Source organism: Benincasa hispida, chromosome 1 (genome assembly GCF_009727055.1).
Source record: "Benincasa hispida cultivar B227 chromosome 1, ASM972705v1, whole genome shotgun sequence".
Lineage (NCBI taxonomy): Eukaryota > Viridiplantae > Streptophyta > Magnoliopsida > Cucurbitales > Cucurbitaceae > Benincasa > Benincasa hispida.
Genome location: NC_052349.1, coordinates 65,175,629 through 65,195,003, shown reverse-complemented (window position 1 = coordinate 65,195,003; position 19,375 = coordinate 65,175,629). Strand labels below are relative to the sequence as shown.

At 36.2% G+C, this 19,375-nt stretch overlaps 1 protein-coding gene across 1 annotated transcript in view; it reads right to left on the bottom strand.

The window, feature by feature from the left end:
- Positions 1 to 16,959, bottom strand: part of LOC120078593 (extensin-2-like) — a 19,886-nt gene extending 2,927 nt beyond the window's left edge. Inside the window, exons 1-3 of the mRNA XM_039032882.1 lie at positions 16,255 to 16,959; positions 15,322 to 16,196; positions 14,201 to 14,735 (exon numbers count right to left, since the gene is read on the bottom strand). Of these exons, the coding sequence (XP_038888810.1) occupies positions 14,201 to 14,735; positions 15,322 to 16,196; positions 16,255 to 16,820 (1,976 nt within the window). The 5' untranslated portion in view covers positions 16,821 to 16,959. The remainder of the gene's footprint in view (positions 1 to 14,200; positions 14,736 to 15,321; positions 16,197 to 16,254) is intronic.
- Between the last annotated feature and the right edge of the window lie 2,416 nt (positions 16,960 to 19,375).

Sequence of the window (19,375 nt, the reverse complement as noted above, 5' to 3'; positions counted from 1 at the left end):
ACTAAAATTTAATTTAATTAATAATATAAATTAATAACTATTATATCAAATATAACATATAACTATAGTTTTTATTATTGTATCTTAAATATAACTATAGTTTTTATTCTTTCATAACGTATATGTATGTTAATATAAATCGTATTATACGTAGATTTAATATGTGAATCTTCATTCATATAATTAATTATTTGAATTATATTTCAAATATTTAATTCCTCTTCAAATAAAAAATTATATTATAATGCAGTCAAAAAATATTAATTTATATCATATATTAATTAAGTTAAATATTTATAATTACATTATAATTAATTCCTCAATTAATTTTGAAAACCAATTCAAAATTAATTCCAAACTTAATTGTCAATAATCCTTCTTGAGCTATAGAACCTTAGGACCTATAGATTTAAGCATTTCTAATGGTTCGTTGAATAATTAATTAAAAACCTCTTTAATTAAATTACCAACATCTATTAACTATAGGGCACTGCCACTAAGACGACGCTGCAGTTCTTCGACTACAGATATATTTCTATGTCCATTGGATATAAACAATCAACAAATCAATACCCTTTACAAATTATCGTAGTAGATAGGCAAAAATTACCATTACCATATATTACATCTAACTCCTTAATACCACTGATCCCATCTAAATGAACAATAAGTTCATAGCTTCCAACTATGACCTAAACCACCCTCTCGGGCCAAGAAGGGTGTGGTGCCAAGTATTCAAGCTCGGAAATCAACCCCTGATATAGAAGCAATTTTATCTACTTATCCTAACATTAGAGAATAAGTTGAAATTTTGTCTTGTATAGCTGTGTTTTTCTCAACTTCCCCAAATCAGACAAATCTCCAAAATGGTAGGCTTATCTCGCAATCGGTTAATAGGCCACTATTGCCCTATATTAAATTCAAAGGATCGCCTTCATAGACAAGAGTTTTCACAACCCTCACCCAAGGATTTCAGGTCCATGTCACCTATGGTCATCCTTGGTGAATGTTAAAAGTTCTCTCCCTATTAAAGAGTACTATATAATGAGATCTATTAAACCATTGGTCCAGGGTCTTATACAAACCCTTTATATAGAATAAATCTCACTTTCACATGTCTCTACATGAATGATTATGATCAGATCATTTTGTAGCATTTACACAAATTAATAACATCTAGAAAGCGGGCCATATTCCCATAGATGTCGCTAGGATAAAGTATCCAGCCTTTAATCCCCATCTAGCACAGCTATTTTAGGTTATCACTTAAAAATATTTGATCCACTTGTATGTCTCTACATACATGGTTAAGCAGGGATTACAGAAGGTAACCTTCTGTGATGTTAGTTATTGGTTTTGTGGACTTAATTCTACTAAATGTCATAATAAAATGCCTTCAGATTTAATTCAAATAAAATAAATCCGTTAATACATTTACAATTACACAACACTAGGACCAGGAGATTTAGGGGCATCTAACTCCAACAGAAGCTAATATCGACGGGAGAGTCTTGTATTACCTCAGGTTAGAGCTATACTCAAATGGAGATTAGAGTTTTCATAGGATTGTTTAGAGCTGTTAGGAGCTAACGTACGACTTGTATAGACAATCGAGAAGAAGTATGGCATTGAGAGCATGAAAGCATCTGCATTTGAGGGTACTACTGACGTTGTAGATGCTGAGGGCAGGTGATTTTACATTAGAAAAATGTTTTCCAAGTAACCATAATGCCCCTAAGGACCGTAAGCGTCAAATTTAGCAGTATTCCTGCTACAGAAACAGGCGAAGCAATGGGGCGGAGAGTGATAGACTCTAGAAGGAATAGATTTAAATGAGATGAACATGGGAAGAGTTTTTAAGATAATCTCCGGCGCCAAGACAGTTTCATTATCCTACTTCATATCGTCAAGCGAAAAAGGAACAAGTTCTTGAAAGCTCGGTCAAGTTTATATGATTAGTTTGTTGAATATGAACAAAAGTAACAGAGTTTATCCAAGGTATGTTTTACGATTATAGCTTAGGAGACGTAGATGTAGACGTAAGAGGCGGATTGAGAAAGGAAATACGATCTTCTATTATTGCTTACAACTAACTAGGTGAATTTTTACTTAGAGTGAGATTGCGTTGCTTGTAGAGGAAGAGCCTGGCAGAGGCAAGCAAGGACAAGGAAGTCTCTAGAGGAAGAAAAAGAGGCAATTTATCCAAAGAGATTTGGCAGGAGAGATTTTAAGCCCCAATTTTAGTGGGCCAGTGATTCTCAGGGCGCTAGTTACAAACATGAAGTTCAATTAGAGAAAAGGTAGTAGAGATCCGCTAGACAGTTGGTGGATCAAGATCAGGGGACGTATAAAATATGTCTGGTGCGCCAGTATAAGGTTAAGTAAGCCCCAGTGTATCCATTGTGGTAAATATTCAAAATTCAAAGGAACAGTGCTATGAGGGGCAGAATGTTCTGCTATCTGTGAAACAAGCACTGGGCATTACATGAGATAATGTTCCCAAGTTAATTTCAAGAGGCACAGACTTAAGCAAAGATGGCATCTCAGAAAGTGATGTAGGGCCTAAGGTAGCCACAGTAGGTGATAAAGGGCACTAGTAATCATAAGTGAAGGGTGCAACAGCCCCGAATAGCCTCGTCAGTTAAGGGCAAGGTTACGCTTATGACCAACAGGAGGCTGATTTGATGCACCAAATGGTGTTACTAGTCTTGCATCTTATTCATTGATTAGACCCCGTGCACATATATTATTTTGTATCCTGGGGCGACCCAATTTATTTATTTCTAGCGATGTTTGCATTTAACACTGTTAGGATACTAAAAAACTATGCCTGAAAGAAGTTATATCTACCTTTCTTACGTGATTGTGCTGATTAGTTAATAATCCCTATTATTAGAAATTATGTAATATGTAATTGAGAACAGAGCATGGTGATTCGACTCTCTCGCATCCCTTAAAAATTGTTAGAGTTTGATTGCTATTTCTAGGGAATAAAGATTTCCTCCTTGTTTAAATATCATTGCAAACTATTGATTATCACAAGAAGAAAGTGACATTCAGATTATTTCAGTCAAGTAGAGGTAGTTGTTTGTTAGAAGAAAGGAAAAATGTTTTCATACTTGTCTTGAATTTCAGCAGTAAAGCGCTAAAAAGCTATTGAGTTTAAAGGGTTTTGGAGCATACTTGGCCCAAGTAAATAAGTTTTACAATCGAATAAGCTAGGACTAGAAGATTGTTCTTGTGGTGTAGGAGTTTATTGATGTATTTCCCTGAGGAGTTACCAGGATTCTCCTTTATAGAGACGGTAAGTTTACTATAAATTTATTGTAGGGATAAACTCCAATCTATAAGGCATCTTACAGATCGGCACCAGCTGAGTTGAAGGAATTTTAAAACTCAATTTGCAGGAATTAGTAGACAAGGGCTATATTCAGGCCTAATGTGTTGCCTTGGGAAGCACAACTTCTATTTATTGAAGAAGAAAGATGTCACACACTCAGATTATGTATTACTACAGGCAGTTTGAACAAAAAAGGTTTAGTAAAGAAGAACATGCGGAGCATCTGAAGACGAGTGTTGCCAAACACTACGTGATGAGCACGTATCTGCTAAGTTTTTAGTAAATGTGAGTTTTGCCTCGACAAGATTTGGTGTTTTTAGACACATGGTGTCTGCAACAAGTATCAGCGTTGATCTCAGAAAATTGAAGTTTGTAGTTAGATGGGAGTGGGTCCTACCTTAGTAACGGGAATGGTACATAGTTTTTCTTAAGACTCATAGCTTATTACGGGAGGTTGTAGATGGTCTTCTCACAGATAGCTCTCCCATTAATCAGTCTAACCAGGAAGGATGCCAAAGTTTGAATGACAAATAGTTGTGAGCAGCGTTTTTTCAAGACTTTAGAAAGCAAAAGATTTACTAATTTGTGCCAACTCCAACCCTTCTAGTTCTAGGTAAGGATTCGAGATCTACTAATAATGCAATCAAACAAGGATTAGGATTGTGTATTGATGCTATGGATGGTAAAGTCGTAGGCTTATGCATCCTAGAACAACTTGAAAAAACACGAGGATAAACTACCACTACTCATGATTCTAGAAACTATAGTAAAAGACTGTTTGTCCGAGCATTAAGATTTTTTGGGAGACTAATTACCTATTATGGTGATAAATTTGCATTTCTTTATTAGATCATAAGTGCATAAACATAATATCTTTTGATTAAAAGGAACTAAATTTAAGGATAGAGGCGGGTGGATCGAGTTTATTTAAAGTTTTATTATATGCACCATTTGATTTAACCACCCAGGTTAGAAGTTAATGTTAGCTAGCATATTGCTTTTTTTGAGCAGGAAATTCAAGCTACTCTAGAGATATGTTTGATTCTCTAAGGAAGGTTTATTTGCATAGGTAGTTTTAAGAGAGCTGGTCCTGCCAGCATTGACAGTAGGTCAAACTTGGGAGAAATGATAGCTCATTTTTCAAGTAAGACCTACATTAGCCTAGATGATATCATCATAGGCTCAATAGTGGCAAAACTCTAACTTTTCAGTAAGTTTTATTGAAGAAGTTGGTCAACTGCAAAGATAAGATTATGGTTTTGAGGACAGGGATGGGGAAAGCTTGATAAAGGAAGGACAGATTATGTGCTCTAGTCAATTGAAGCACCGAACGAAGAATGGTAGTGCTTAAAGGCTCATAAGCGGCCTATGCTATGCATCCAGGTAGCACTAAATGTATAGACACATTGGAAGAGTCTTATTGGTGGTCTAGGAATGGAAAGAAAGGACATAGCCATTTGTTAGATAAATTTTTTATCTGTCCAATTAGGTTAAGCCAGCGCACATCAAAGACATTTGCAGGTTTACTGGAACACAACTTCTAGTACCTAAATTAGGAAATGGGGAACCTCCTATTGTGACCATTGGGATTTTCATTTTTGGCTTAACCTAGAATACCCAATGGTTATGATACATTTTGGATGATAGTAGACATAATAAAAAGACAGCAAAGTTTTACCAATCAAAGCCATATCTACCCTTGATCAGCTGGCTAAGATGTATGTTGATCAGCCAATGGGGACATAGCCATATCTCATTTGGGCTCTAGTTATCCATTGTATCAGACCAGGGTCCGAGGTTTATTCTCCGAAGTTTCTGGCCTAGCCTACAAAAAGGCACTTGGTACTAAGTTGCATCTCAGTACAGCCTGTCATTCAACAAATAGACAGACAGTCAGAACGGACACGATCCAGACCTTGGGAGGGTATGTGAGAGCCTTATGTGTTAACAGTTTAAAGGCATAGTTTGGGATACACACTTGCCATTAGTAAACTTTTTTCAGTATAATAACTAGTTACCAGCATAACATGGCTTTTCATATGAGGCTTATATGGAAGACTCCTATAAAACACCAGTTTGTGCTAGGAAATGAGGTTTACGTGAAGGACAAACTGATAGGATCATAGTTGGTTAAGATGAAATCAGAGAAATGTTAAATTGATATATATTATAGAAGCTCGAGAGAAACAGAAGAGCTATGTGGATAAGGGGGAATAAAAGATTTAGAGTTCGAGAATCGAAGATTAGTATTTCTTTAAGCTATCTCCGGTGGAAAAGGGATACTTAGGGTTTTTAGGAAGGTTAAGTTTGAGCCCAAAAAATATATAGGACCCTACGAGCATAATTTGAACCGTATTGGGCAGACAACTTATAGATTTAGGCTTTTACCTACTTGAGTTTATCCAGGATACATTGATGGCGCCTTTCCATGTGTTTATGTTTGAGAAATATTGTCTCCATCCTACTCATATTTCTCTGAGGATCAACCAGTGCAATAACGCAGAAATTATTCATAAGAAGAAAAAACAGTTTCAGGTTTTAGTATAGAAAAGAGCCAAGTATGAGGAACAAGACCTATTCCATTTGGTTAAGTCTTGTAGAAACCCATCGCGAGTAAAGGAATCCACTATGGGGAAGCTGAGGAGCATATGGGAAAAACAAAATATCCCCATTTTATTTAGTTAACTGAGCTTAGGGCAAATTTTAGAGGACGACAATTTCTCTAAAGGGCAAAGGTAAAATTTGTGGAAATGTTCCCAAAACTGTTTACTAGCTATTTATGTTTAAGTAAATTGTTAATTCCCAAAACTTGTTTTACTTAGCTATTTATGTATTAAAGTCATCTTAATTATTTAATTAAGCTTTTTGCTTAAGTAAGTACTCATTGATGTTTGTATTCAATGAAGTGATCCAGAAGGCTCAGTTTATGTATAATGGAGAATGAAGGAGGGAAAATATTCTAAGTGATAGGAAGTTCATACTCTTTGCGTGAACATTACGAGGACAAGAAAATTATGCTATGTGTGGAATGCTCAAGATATCGATGAAGTAGAAAGGAGAAGTTTGACATATAAAGGAAAGTAGAGGATATTCATGCGTTATGAGCAATATGTTGTTGCCTCTCTCGCGGTCAGTTGGTTGAACTATGGCAGCCAGAAGTCCAAGAATGGAGGCATTAAGGTTAAACGTATAGCTATTTGGTATGTGGAAGGCCATGAAGAAGGTAAGATGGCTTTCTTTGAATAGAAGGGAATGATCGAGCGTTGCACAGGGGAAGCGTATACGGACCAAGCCTATATGCAAAATTGGTGAGGGCTTAAGTTGGAAAAACGACCTGGCAGTTATGGGACCATTTTGCATCGACACGTGTGTCGTTAGAGGGTATTGTGACCACTAAGTAGAAGTTAGGCGATGACCAAGACAAAGGCTTAAATTTTGGCCGCAAGCCATGAGACGAAGTTAAGATGGAAGACGTTCAGCATTAATTTAATTAATAAGTGGGTTAACAGTTGGAAGGCGCGGTAGCAGTCTTTAAAACGCTAATTTAAAGAATCAACATGTCAGGTGGCATTTAATTAAGTTGGCTATTGCTTTATGCAGCCTAGGTATAAATAGACCCTGAAAAGAAGGGCCACAGTTTGCCAAATTTTCCTACTCTTAAGGAAATGAAGAATTGTTTCCATTTGAAGTTCAAGAAGGGTGTTGAAGAACTCTCGGGCAAGAGTGAGAGGATTTAGGATACAACTGATCCAAAGGAATTTGTTTGTTTGAATTCTAAGGTTATGGAGAGTTAAGATGTTATGAAGAAAATTCATTCAAGGAAATCTCACTAGGCCTAATGGTTGGAAATTAGAACTATGGACATCTGGAATATGAATAATCCTCGCCATGATATTTGTTGGATGAATAAGCAAAGCAGTTACTATACGGAGAATAAGGAAGCATTGTCCAACCAATGGATATGCATTGATTGCGTTGGGAGGCAGCATTGACTATATATTTCACAGTTGAGACGCATTAGGTACATCGTTATAGTGGATTGCTAATGCCTACCCGTAGCACGTGTGAGAAAGGATTGCCATTTTTTAGCCACCTCCCTATAAGGTAAAATGGCTTAAGCGTACTGATGCAATGAGATTAGTTAGGATTGCGATGAACTTAGTTTCATGATGTGTGATGAAGTTTAACTTTATATGATTTATGCTCGAAACGCGAGCTAAATTATACTGATTAAAGGGACCTTTTCCTTATTTCAAGGGCAAAACAGCAAATAGGAGAGGCCTATAGACTTTAAGATAAGTAGCTTAAGACAAACGAAGTGATGAGCTTTCAGAAAATATTTTGCTTATGGAATTTCCAACATTATAGTCTTACCTTTTGTCTTGATGTCTCACGCATGCTTCTAGTAATGGAGTCAAATGCATATGATGATTTTAAAATAGGTTTGTTTTTACTTGTAACTTCCATCATTTCAACTCTTGAGTTTTATGATCCCATGGACTTAGCATTCAAATGAAGCTATTTATTTTGAACTTCCCTTAAGCATGATAAGTGGATCATTTATGATGTTCACATGTATGTTTAATATTGTTAAAACCTCAACTCATTAAGCATTTGGTTACTAAAAGGTATTGGTAACGGTACCCAGCTACATTGACGAATTCGTTGCTACCAAGGATATTTCGGTAAGGTTAAGCAGGGGATCCTACTCAGTTTATAACGTTGCACGTAAGATCTATGTTATCTACATTGATGAGGAATCGATCAAAATTGACTCTCTTCTCAAACTAAGTTATTAGGGATTGAGCCAAAAAGGCCTCTCGCCATTGTTCAGCAAAGGGTAGAGAAATTTTATTAGGGAATTTGTTTGATGAGTTTTTAATCTAGAGTTTTTAAATTTATGTTTTTTACATTTTTTCTAATTTCATTTTCCGAACCCGGAATGTAAACTCCGCCTAAAATGTTTAATTATTTAGATGTTTTGAATCATTGAGTTTACGTAGGTATGCTTTTCTTTAAAGAAGTCACTCACTATGGCATTATTTTTTAAGGCTTCACCCTTTTTCCAATGTTTTCCTCCCATGGTATGTGGTCGACGTTCTCGAAGCTAGCAGTTTCTATCAGTCAAGTCACTTCTCAAGAACCTCAAGAATTTGAAGTTTAAATTGTGGTTCATCATATCTTTATATTTGGATCTTTATGTTCATGTTGCCAGAAAAAAAAAAAAGGGGTAGGGGGAGTTTTTATTCCTGTTGTATAATTTAAACTTCTCAATTGGATCCCTTAACAGTGCATTGCAATCTGTGTATGAAGTTTTCTCGCCTGTAAGAAAATCTAATATGTATATCGGATGTGTAACTATGTGGTAATGGGTCTGTTATAGGCAATATAAATTGTTTATCAAGTTGGCCAAGTTGTTGGTTTATTGGAAGTTATGTTGACAGTAGTTGTCAAACTAAGGGGTTGACAATTTGTATCTTCACATCTCTTTCTCGGTTTATGAGGGGTAATTTGGGAAGGGGTATGACATATTGGTTGTTTGTATACTTACATATGTTGCTAAAATTTTGATTTTGTAATGACTATGAATGACCATTAGACTCAATCCAACCTTAATTATTATTATTCTATACATGTTGTGGCTCTGTAAAATATAAAATGAATTGAACATGAATGTTGTAACAAAATTTATTATATTTGTAAAATTTCCTCTAACTTCAAACTTTCGAATTGCCACTATAATAAAAATTTCAAAATTGTAAAAACGACTATTATAAACATGTATACTTTGCAAAATTCTTAAAATTTTAAAAAATATTAAATATTACCAATTTGAAAATTTTATAACTAATATATAAATATATTATGGGAAATTTTGAAAACTAAAAATTTAAAGTTAAAATATAAATATAGCCAATAGTAACGAAAGTAGTATTACAATATGGTAAATTAAAACAAAAATAGTGGAAGGTACTTAATTTGAGCACAACTACCAAAACAGCAAGGCATTTATTATTTAATTCTGAGCGGAACTTAATATATGAACCAAAATGGAACAAGGAAAAACAACTTTTCAGATAGTTTCTCCAAAAAATTTTTGGTCTAAATAGCTTCTCCAAAATGAGAAATTGGGAAATTGATGGGTAACAAAAAAAATGAAAACGTTATCAAATGAGTTCCTTAGTAAATTATTTCAATTCGAGCTTTATATCTGTGTGATAAAATACTATCTTTTCTTTATAAATACCCAAGAGATAACTAACAAATTACAAGATCAAACAAAGTTTCAAATTCTACCTACAGGTAAACAACAAACCCAAATAGAATTATTAAATAATCGAAACCATAATGTATATCATTTACATCCATTGCTACAATGGCAAATAGCAAACAATATTACCATTATTTCGAATCATCGATATGTGAAGGAAATTGGACTCTCTACTTCTCTGTGCTCTAAAAAATATGGATATCTTTCCACATCCAAGATTAATTTTCACTAGAGTTAACTACTTCTTCCTCATTTGTCTATATAAATGCAACAGGAGTCGGAACGTCTAAGTACTCTACAACCAGAGCATTACACCATTTCGTAATATCCACTATTATCGCAATTGAACTCTACAAAATTACTATTTAAAAATCGATAGTTTTGATTTTTCATCTTTGTATGTTTATTTTTTACATCTTGTTATGTTAAACTTAATTGAGTTTATTCTAAATTATTATTTTCTGTAATGATATTTCCTTTGGGCGTTCTGCATTTTTATCCTTTTTATGTTTTCATTTCCATAATTAGGGTCTCTTGGGTATTATTTATTCTCTATTTTCATATTGTTATGACTTCAAGCTGATATTCAATAATTTACATACAATTTTAAACATGGTATTAGAGCCTTAAGTCCTAGAGTTTTATATTTTTCAAAGCCTTCCATTGGGATCGATAGAAGGCAGATCCATAATTAGGTTTCACTTAAGTTGATTGGTTGGTTCTTGTTTTTCATTTTTCGCCTTCTGTTATATTTATCTGATATTCAGGATTCTCTATTTATTTTCAAATCAGCAGTTTATTGGTTTCTGCTTTTAGATCTCTATATTTGAGGGATTTCTGTCTCCAGGCCCTAAAAGTTCTTCATGTTTTAGTTCTCGTGGGTTATTGTCTCTAATACAGAAGTTCTCTGTGTTTTAGTTATTTGTGAGTTATATCCTCCAACAAGAAGTCTTTTGTTTTTATGTTCTTTCTTGGGATTCATCTCCAATCTCAAATGATCTGTGTGATTTTTGTTTGGACGTTTTCCTTCAGTTTCCATCCATTCAGCTTCCAGTCTCGATCACTTTCCAAAAACTCAAGTTGGACTTGTTTTTTCCTTTTATGTTTCTTTCCATAATTAGCAGTCTACTTTGTGTCTATACTTCTAAATATTCATTTGTTCATTTATCTTACTGAACCTCAAGTTGAATCTATAACAAAATATCATACAATATTACAATCTGATGTAATATCTTTAAAAATTCTCGCAAAAATACAATTAACAGAGCACGATTTTTGAAATCATACGCAAAATAGTGTGGGTGTGGAACAGAAAACAGAAAGTTAGGAACTTGAGAACATGATCCCCACGCAGTTCCATCTGTAACCTCCTCTCAAACACACGCACTTACTTTCAAATTTCTACAAGGCAACCAAACAAAAGCATTCACATTTCTCTCTCCACAAAAATCTACAAATGCTAACATTTTTGAGACCGCAACTCAAATTTATCCTTTCGGCATCTTCATAACTATGACGCAACAGCTCAATGTTAATTAGACCACTACAGACATTAAAGGCCCGACCACCTATGTGTCCCACTCTACGCGTCAAAGCTGTGGAGTCAAACATACCAAAGGTAAGACTCCCAATTTCACTCTAAATTGTACTTATGTTTTCTCTTTCATCTAATGTTGGGTAGAGGAAACACAAACCCACAAATTAAATGGGAAACTGGTTCTTCTCAAGAGATGAATTTTCAAATCTTTAGATTTTGCAAAAAAAACTTACCTCTCATATATGAGAGGATAGTTAAAGTGGTTAAATTGTAAACCGACACTGGTGATATTGAGGGATAATAACTAAGTAGTGATTATAACATTTTAAAGGAATTACAAATATAGCAAAATCGTATGCAAGTTAATAGACTCTATTTGCTGATAGACTTCTGGAGCAAGTCGATAAAGTCCTATCAACAAACTATTATAGGCTCCGAAAACTAAAATCTAAAATTTGCCTATTATTTGCAAATTCTTTTTCATCCTGTACTTATATTTACTAATACTTTTTGATCTATATTGCTATATTTTCAATTTGCGTCCCATTTAGTGTAAGATGGTAGGGTTTGTCAAAATGAGTATAGGCTCAATTTACATAAAGCAATTACTATTAATTTTGAGGATTAGAGGTATGACTCTTTCAACTCCAAATTTGTTTTAAAAAGTAGATTAGTAGGTGTTGTTTAGGGGGGGTTATGTGAATCAAAAGAAGAAAAAAAAAATATGTAAGAATCTGGAGCATTCATTTGTAAAGAATGAGTATATATTGTCTGTATTGCAAAGGGGATTTGCACGGCTTCAGAGCTCGAAACGGTGACGCAGACAGCGAATGAAATAAATAACCCAAATGTGAACCAAATGGATAATCTACAAATTCTTTATTCACACAAATGCGTACTGTATATTCTCACAAATTAAGATTTTAAATAAAAAACACAAATAACATAAAGGCTTCACAATCAAATCACTAAAAATTCATCATTTTCTGCAACTGCTCCAAGCCCTGTCGCATAATAGATGCAAAATGTACCCTTTGATGCCAATTTCCCAGAAAATTGAATAATAAGATGTAGTGGAAGATATCGGCAACTAAGAGTAAGAAGAGCAATACCTTGATCCCAACTATTCGCAAGATGCTCTTGAATATAAATGCTCTGCTTTTTCCCAAAAGACCCTTCATAATAATTCAATGGAGCTTGCATTCACCATCTCTAATTGTTTCATTAAGAAGCCTTCCTTTAATTCCACTTGAGAGAAATAAAACCACATTGGAATGTCAATAAGTTATCATTAGAGAGATTTTGCTAGAAAAAAATGAATGGAGAGAAATGTAAAAATATGATAAGTAGAAGGAGCTTCATTTACAATTACAAGATTGGTTTTTGAGATTTTTTAGAGCTTAATAGTGGGAGGAGGTGGTGGAGATGCGTAAATGTAAAACGGGGGGAAGTGATTTTCTCTGGTAAAGGTGGGAGATTTGTAGTAGTATGGGGCGAGGAGGAGGAAGGTAAGGGGGTTTTAAGGAAAACTGGGACTTGTAAAGATTGTAGGGAGGAGATGTCGTTGGTGGAATTTAGTATATGGTGGAGTGAGGAGGTGAGGTGGAGAGTAGTTAGATGTGAAGAACAAGCCGGGTAGGAGATGGTGGTTCAGTGATGGAGGAGGACGTAGACAGCCGTATTTCAAGGCGGTAGAGGGGAGATAGGTGTTGAAGATAAGTAGTGATGGACTTTAGGTTTTAGAAGTATTGTGGTAGCATGGATGTGGGGGAGACTTGTAACTTGTGGAGTAGGTAGTACGTTTTTCGATGGTTGTTGGGAGTGGGTGTGACGGTGCTGTAGTGTGGTATGGTGACGTATGGTGGGGGAGGACTGTAGATAGTGAGTGTGGTGGGGGAGATGGGAAGGTGGTGGTGGAGACTTGTAGTAGTATTGGTGGGGGAGGAGAGTATACTGGAGGTGGAGGTGACTTGTAGTAGTACGGTGGGGAGGAGAGTAACGGAGTGGAGGAGGTGACTTGTTAGTAGTATGGTGGGGAGGAGAGTAGACTGGAGGGAGGAGGTGATTTGTAGTAGTACGGTGTGAGGAGAGTAGACCGGGTGGAGGAGTACGTAGTAGTGAGTGGTGTGAGTGAGAGTAGACGGGTGGAGGAGGTGGACTTGTAAAGTATACGGTTTGGTGGAGGAGTAGTTAGACGGGTTGAGGATGCGTGTGACTTGTACGTAGTGGGGTGAGGGAGGAGAGTAAGGGTGGGCAGTGAGGTCATTGTAAGTAGCTTAGCTCCGGTGGAGGAACGGAGAGGTGACTTGTCAGATAGCTTAGTGGTGTCGGTGGGGAGTGGGTACGACTGTGAGGAGGAGGGTTGATTGTTGAGATAGTCCGCGTGCGCTGGACGGAGAGTAGACGGGTGGTGAGGAAGGTGACTGTCGTCCTAGTAGTATGGTGGGGGGGAGGAGAGTAGACTTGGCAGGCAGGACTTGGCTGTATTTGTAGTAGTACGGTGTGGAGGAGAAGTAGACGGGTGGAGGAGGACTTGTAGTAGTATGGTGGGGGAAGGAGAGTAGACTGGACGAGGAGGAGGGTGGATGATTGTGGAGTAGTATTACTGGGGTGGTGAGGGTATGATGTTACTCGTACGGGTTGGAATCGCGTGACTAATATGTCAGTAGTAATGGTGCGGGAGGAGAGTAGACCGGGGTGAAGGAGGTGACTTGTTTATTAGTTTTCATGGGGCGAGGAGGAGAGTAGACTGGAGGAGGTTGCGGTGACTTGTAGTAGTTCTATGGCGGGCGCCGTGGAGAGTATACTGGAGTGGAGGTGACTTGTAGTAATATGGTGGAGGTGCCGAGGAGTAATACTGGAGGAGTGGTGTGAACTTAAGTAGCTGCGTGGGGGAGGAGAGTACACTGGACCGCGCTGTGGTGATTTTTGTAGTAGTGATTACTGGGGCCCGAGCCGATCGCGTACGCCGCCCTATCCCACGGGAGGTGGTGTTGTACTTTTAGTAGTATCCGGTGGGTTGAGGAGAGTACACAGAGTGAGTGGGATTGATGGTGGTGACTTGTAGTAGTATGGTGGGGGAGGAGAGTACAAAGGTGGGGGAGGTGACTTGTAGGTAGGTGATGGAGGAGGTGGAGACTTGTAGTAGTAAGTCGGTGATGGAGGAGGTGGCGACTTGTAGTAGTAAGTTGGAGATGGGGGAGGTGGGGACTTGTAGTAGTAAACAGGGGTAGGAGGAGGTGGTGACTTGTAGATGTAAGGAGGTGGGTAGTAAGGCTTGGGCTTCATACACTCCTTGTAAGGCTTCTTTGGAGCATATGCAAAAGGCTTAGCATACAACACAACCTCATACTTAGTCTTGGACTTGACCCTAAGCTTGGCGCCGACCTTGCCCCAGTGGAGGTTGGTTGGGATGTTGCAAGGTGAGCCCTTGGGTGGTGCGTGGAGCTTAGCCTTGCAAGCCTTGCCTCCATATTTAGCATAATCAAATCCTTTCACTTCAATGCTATATTTGCCATTGCTCTTTGTCTTTCCATATGCCACTACCTCTTTCTTTCCTGCCTTGCAGCTCACTTCAACAACAGCTCCTATAAAATAAAATTAAAAGAATTTATAAATTATAGAAAATGGCATCATTTTAGCTTTTCACTGTAGGGGTACAATTATTCTAATCTAGAAACTCTTGCCATTCCTACTTTAATAAATTAATTTGTTTGAATCCCCAAATTTTATTATGAGTTTTGATGTGTAATAATTGATGCAATGATAGCATCCCACATGGACAACGGTGGTATCCTTTTATTCTATCATGGTGGGAGGGCAAATTAGTAAATGTGGGTTCATAAAAAAAAATAGAAAAAAAATGTGTTTATCCAATTAAAGTTGGAAGAAAAGCATCACATGGAAAATGTTCTCTTTTTTAGTATTGTAATTCGATTAAGTCATTTTCATTTAACAAAACTAGTGCATGGATAGAAATATCATCCATTTTTTTACTTGGTTTTTGAGGTAACCAAATTTAGAATCGCAATCCTGATCATGAAACTGACATTAAAATTAAAAGATAGAAAATATATAGAAATTAAAAATTGGGTTTGAAAGAAAATAATCAAAATTTGAATTTGCAGAATAGTCAAATTTAGAGGGAAAATTTTTATATTATTCAAAAAATACCTTTAAGGTGCTTCTTGTCGTGTGATTTTTCCGGGTAGGCCCAGTCGTAGCATCGGATGCAGTAGACTTTTCCGACCACCTTAAAAACTAGGTGGTGGTGCGGTGGGTAGTATGGTGGAGTGTAGGGCTTTGGTGGCGGAGAGTAGTAAACTGGTGGAGGCGAGTAGGTTGGGGGAGGTGGAGATTTGTAGTAGTATGGAGGAGAGTAGGGAGGTGAGTAGGTGGGAGGCGGTGGAGATTTGTAGTAGTAAGGCGGAGAGTAGGGAGGCGAGTAGGTTGGAGGAGGTGGAGATTTGTAGTAGTATGGAGGAGAGGATGGCGGGTATTTTACGGGTGGTGGTGGAGATTTGTAGTAGTAGACGGGTGGGGGTGAGTAAGTTGGTGGTGGTGGGGATTTGTAGTAGTAAGGAGGAGGAGGAGATGGAGATGGTGGTGGAGGAGACTTGTAGTAGTATGGTGGTGGAGGTGATGGCGATGGTGGTGGAGGAGACTTGTAGTAGTACGGTGGTGGTGGGGATGGAGAAGGTGGTGGAGGAGATTTGTAGTAATATGGTGGCGGAGGCGATGGTGATGGTGGTGGAGGAGATTTGTAGTAGTATGGTGGAGGTGGTGAAGGCGATGGTGGAGGTGGAGATTTGTAGTAGTATGGAGGAGGAGGTGACGGGGATGGTGGTGGTGGAGATTTGTAGTAGTATGGTGGTGGAGGTGAAGGTGATGGTGGTGGGGGAGATTTGTAGTAGTATGGAGGAGGGGGTGAAGGAGATGGTGGTGGTGGGGACTTGTAGTAGTATGGTGGTGGAGGTGAAGGTGATGGTGGAGGAGGAGACTTGTAGTAGTATGGTGGAGGCGGTGACGGTGATGGTGGAGGCGGGGATTTGTAGTAGTATGGGGGCTGTCTCTTATACACATCTAGATGTGTATAAGAGACAGGACTTGTAGTAGTATGGTGGAGGCGGTGACGGTGATGGTGGAGGCGGGGATTTGTAGTAGTATGGGGGAGGAGGAGATGGGGATGGTGGTGGGGGAGATTTGTAGTAGTATGGTGGTGGAGGTGAAGGCGATGGTGGAGGCGGGGATTTGTAGTAGTATGGAGGAGGAGGTGATGGCGATGGTGGAGGTGGAGATTTGTAGTAGTATGGTGGAGGAGGTGATGGTGATGGTGGTGGTGGAGATTTGTAGTAGTATGGTGGTGGTGGAGATGGAGATGGTGGTGGTGGAGACTTGTATTCATACACCGGAGATGGTGGTGGAGGAGACTTATATTCAGGAGCTTTGTAAGGAGGAGGAGGAGAGTTATAGACGGGAGGAGGAGGAGAAGAATAAGTCGGGGACGGCGGCGGCGGTGACTTGTACTCGTAAGGTGGCGGTGGTGGAGAAGCGTAGACGTAAGCATTTCCGGCAACCAAATCTACATTGGCAGAAATAAGAATAATGGCCAATGCCATAGCAAATTGTGGCCAAAGACGACCCCAAGAGGGGTCGCCACGGTGGTTCTTCATCGGAGACTGAATAAAAAAAGAAACTCACTTCTCTCTCAAAACTCCAATTTTCCCAGAAAAAAAATAATAAAAGATGAGAGAAGAAGAAGAGAGAGAAACCCTGTTTGGTTTCTTTAGTGATTGTGTTTAGAATTGCATGAAACCATAATATATTTATAATCAGATCAAAGGCCCCAATTCCAAGCAGTTTCCCATTTGATTAATTCTTCAGATTCTCTTTTAATTTCTGCCAGCTGGCCTTCTTCATTTTTTAATTATTCAAATCCATAACTAATTTCCCATTTAACTTTACTTAATTTTAATCTCTTCACTATGCTTAATCGACCATGGGCAGCCAGTCGCCAGCAACTACCCTCAATTAATTTTTTTTTTTTTTTTTTCAATCATTTCTTTCCAAATTTCTTTTATATATTAAAATTCTTAGTTTTCCTTACTTTTTCTTGTTGCAAAAAGAAACAACAATTATCATTACTAAAAAAAACTCAAAAGCATTACAATAATAATGTTTTAAATGCCTCTTTATTTCACGTAGATCTGATCTAAAACGCTTTTTAATTAATACCATCGGTAATAATGTACAATTTTTTGGATTAATACATATTTTCTATAATTGATTTCTTTTACAAATGATTAATCGTCATAATTAAATTAAAAGCTTATTTTACTTTTGTAATTTATTTCATTTTTAAACTCTGAATTTAGAAGCAGGATCAAGTGCAATTATTTCCTAATACCCTGACTTAAATTAAAGTAAAAAAAAAAAAAAGTAATAATAAAGGTTACTAAATTAGGATTTTTCTAAATATACCCACAAATGTCTTTCCACACCCACAAGTCTTGATGAGTGTGTATAGTGAGTAAAAATAGTGGGTGAAAATAAAAGCTATCACGAGACGATTAGTTGAGATTTGAAACGAAGACTTTTCCAAAGGGAAATATGAAATAAAGAAGAGCTATGCATTGATGAGCGGCGGCGATTTTACGGTGGGACAATACGTGGCATAATGTAAGACGTTGGATCAAATCTCTTTATTATATATGTCAAATGAATAGGTTTTTTTTTCTTTTTTTCTTTTTTTTGAATAATTAAAAAAAATCTTAACCAAAAAAGAAAAGAAAAAAAATGAAAAAATGATTTGGAATTTTGCAGGCAGGCATTATTTAGGCTGTATATGCTCTCAATCAATTCCTCTCTCTAAAAACTATAAAGTAAAAAGTTTTTTCTTTTTATTGATGCCTAAATTGACTGTTAAAAATATTCACTACACAAATAATAATAATGACGACTAAAATAATTTTTATTAATTACCATATGTGGTAAAATTTTAAAATTACAGTAAAAATTCAAACGTATCATCTTTTAGTATAAATATACATTAATTAAGTTCGGATGAAAGTTTGACATTCAAAATTTTCTTAAAGAAACTATTTACACTAAATATCAAAATTTTAATCTTCTTTGATAGAGATGGATAGAAGTCTATAAATTGTTATTTTTTTAAATCATTTGGACATTTTTTCTATCAGTAAAAAATTTCTCATTTTCCTTTTGTTTCCTTAATTTTTTGTCTCTATTATTTACAAATTTATCCTCGACATCAATCATTATCATTTTATTTTAACAAATTTTTATATATTCTTATATATGATTTATTAGTTGAAAATATTTTAATGGCTATTCTTCATTGTGTGTCTTTAAAATGATGAGAATGAAGTGAATGATTGTACATATCTTATTTTATTTTAAGTATAACAAATAGAAATATAAAGATTTGAACCTCTAATCTAATGCTATGACGATTCAGATTTCTTTTAAAAAGAATTTTCTATTTCTAGTCTTTGTATAATCGATTATATGTTATTTTTTTATAAAAAAAATCTTCAAAATTTAAGAGACACTAAATTTACTTTTAATATAACTCTTTTAAAAAAACACATAATTAAGAAACAGTTATTTTAACCACTACAACAACCCTATATTGAGCAGTTTGGAGATCTTTTTAACAATTCGCTAAAGAGACATGTGAACTATAATTTCATTAATAAATAATAAATCGGTAATTAATTTTAATACAATGATATACAGGCTAAAATACAAACTTATTTGGTAATTAGAAATGGTTCAAAAATAGAAAAGAAAAAGTAAAATAATAATATGATAGCTTTGAAGTGAATTCCAATTCATGCAAGGAATAACTTAGACCAATACTTTTGTCCCCACAAATTTTTAACCATGTGATCCTAACAATTCTTATTTATGGACCACCCTCTATATGTTACTTTACCTTTAAATTTCTTTTTATTTTCAACCAATAATCTTTTTTTTTTTTTGTTGAATATTTTTTACAGTGCCTTATTTACTCTTTAATTTGTTAAAAAGTATATTAATCATTTTTTTAACTAATTTGAATTGTGATTCTATATTTGCTCAGGAGTTGTTTTCAAATATAGGAAATTGAGTCAACGATAGACATCTATCAGTACTAGCAATAGACACTAAGGGAGTGTTTGATAACTCAGGAGAGTTAGGTTGAGTTGGTATTTTTTACCAACTC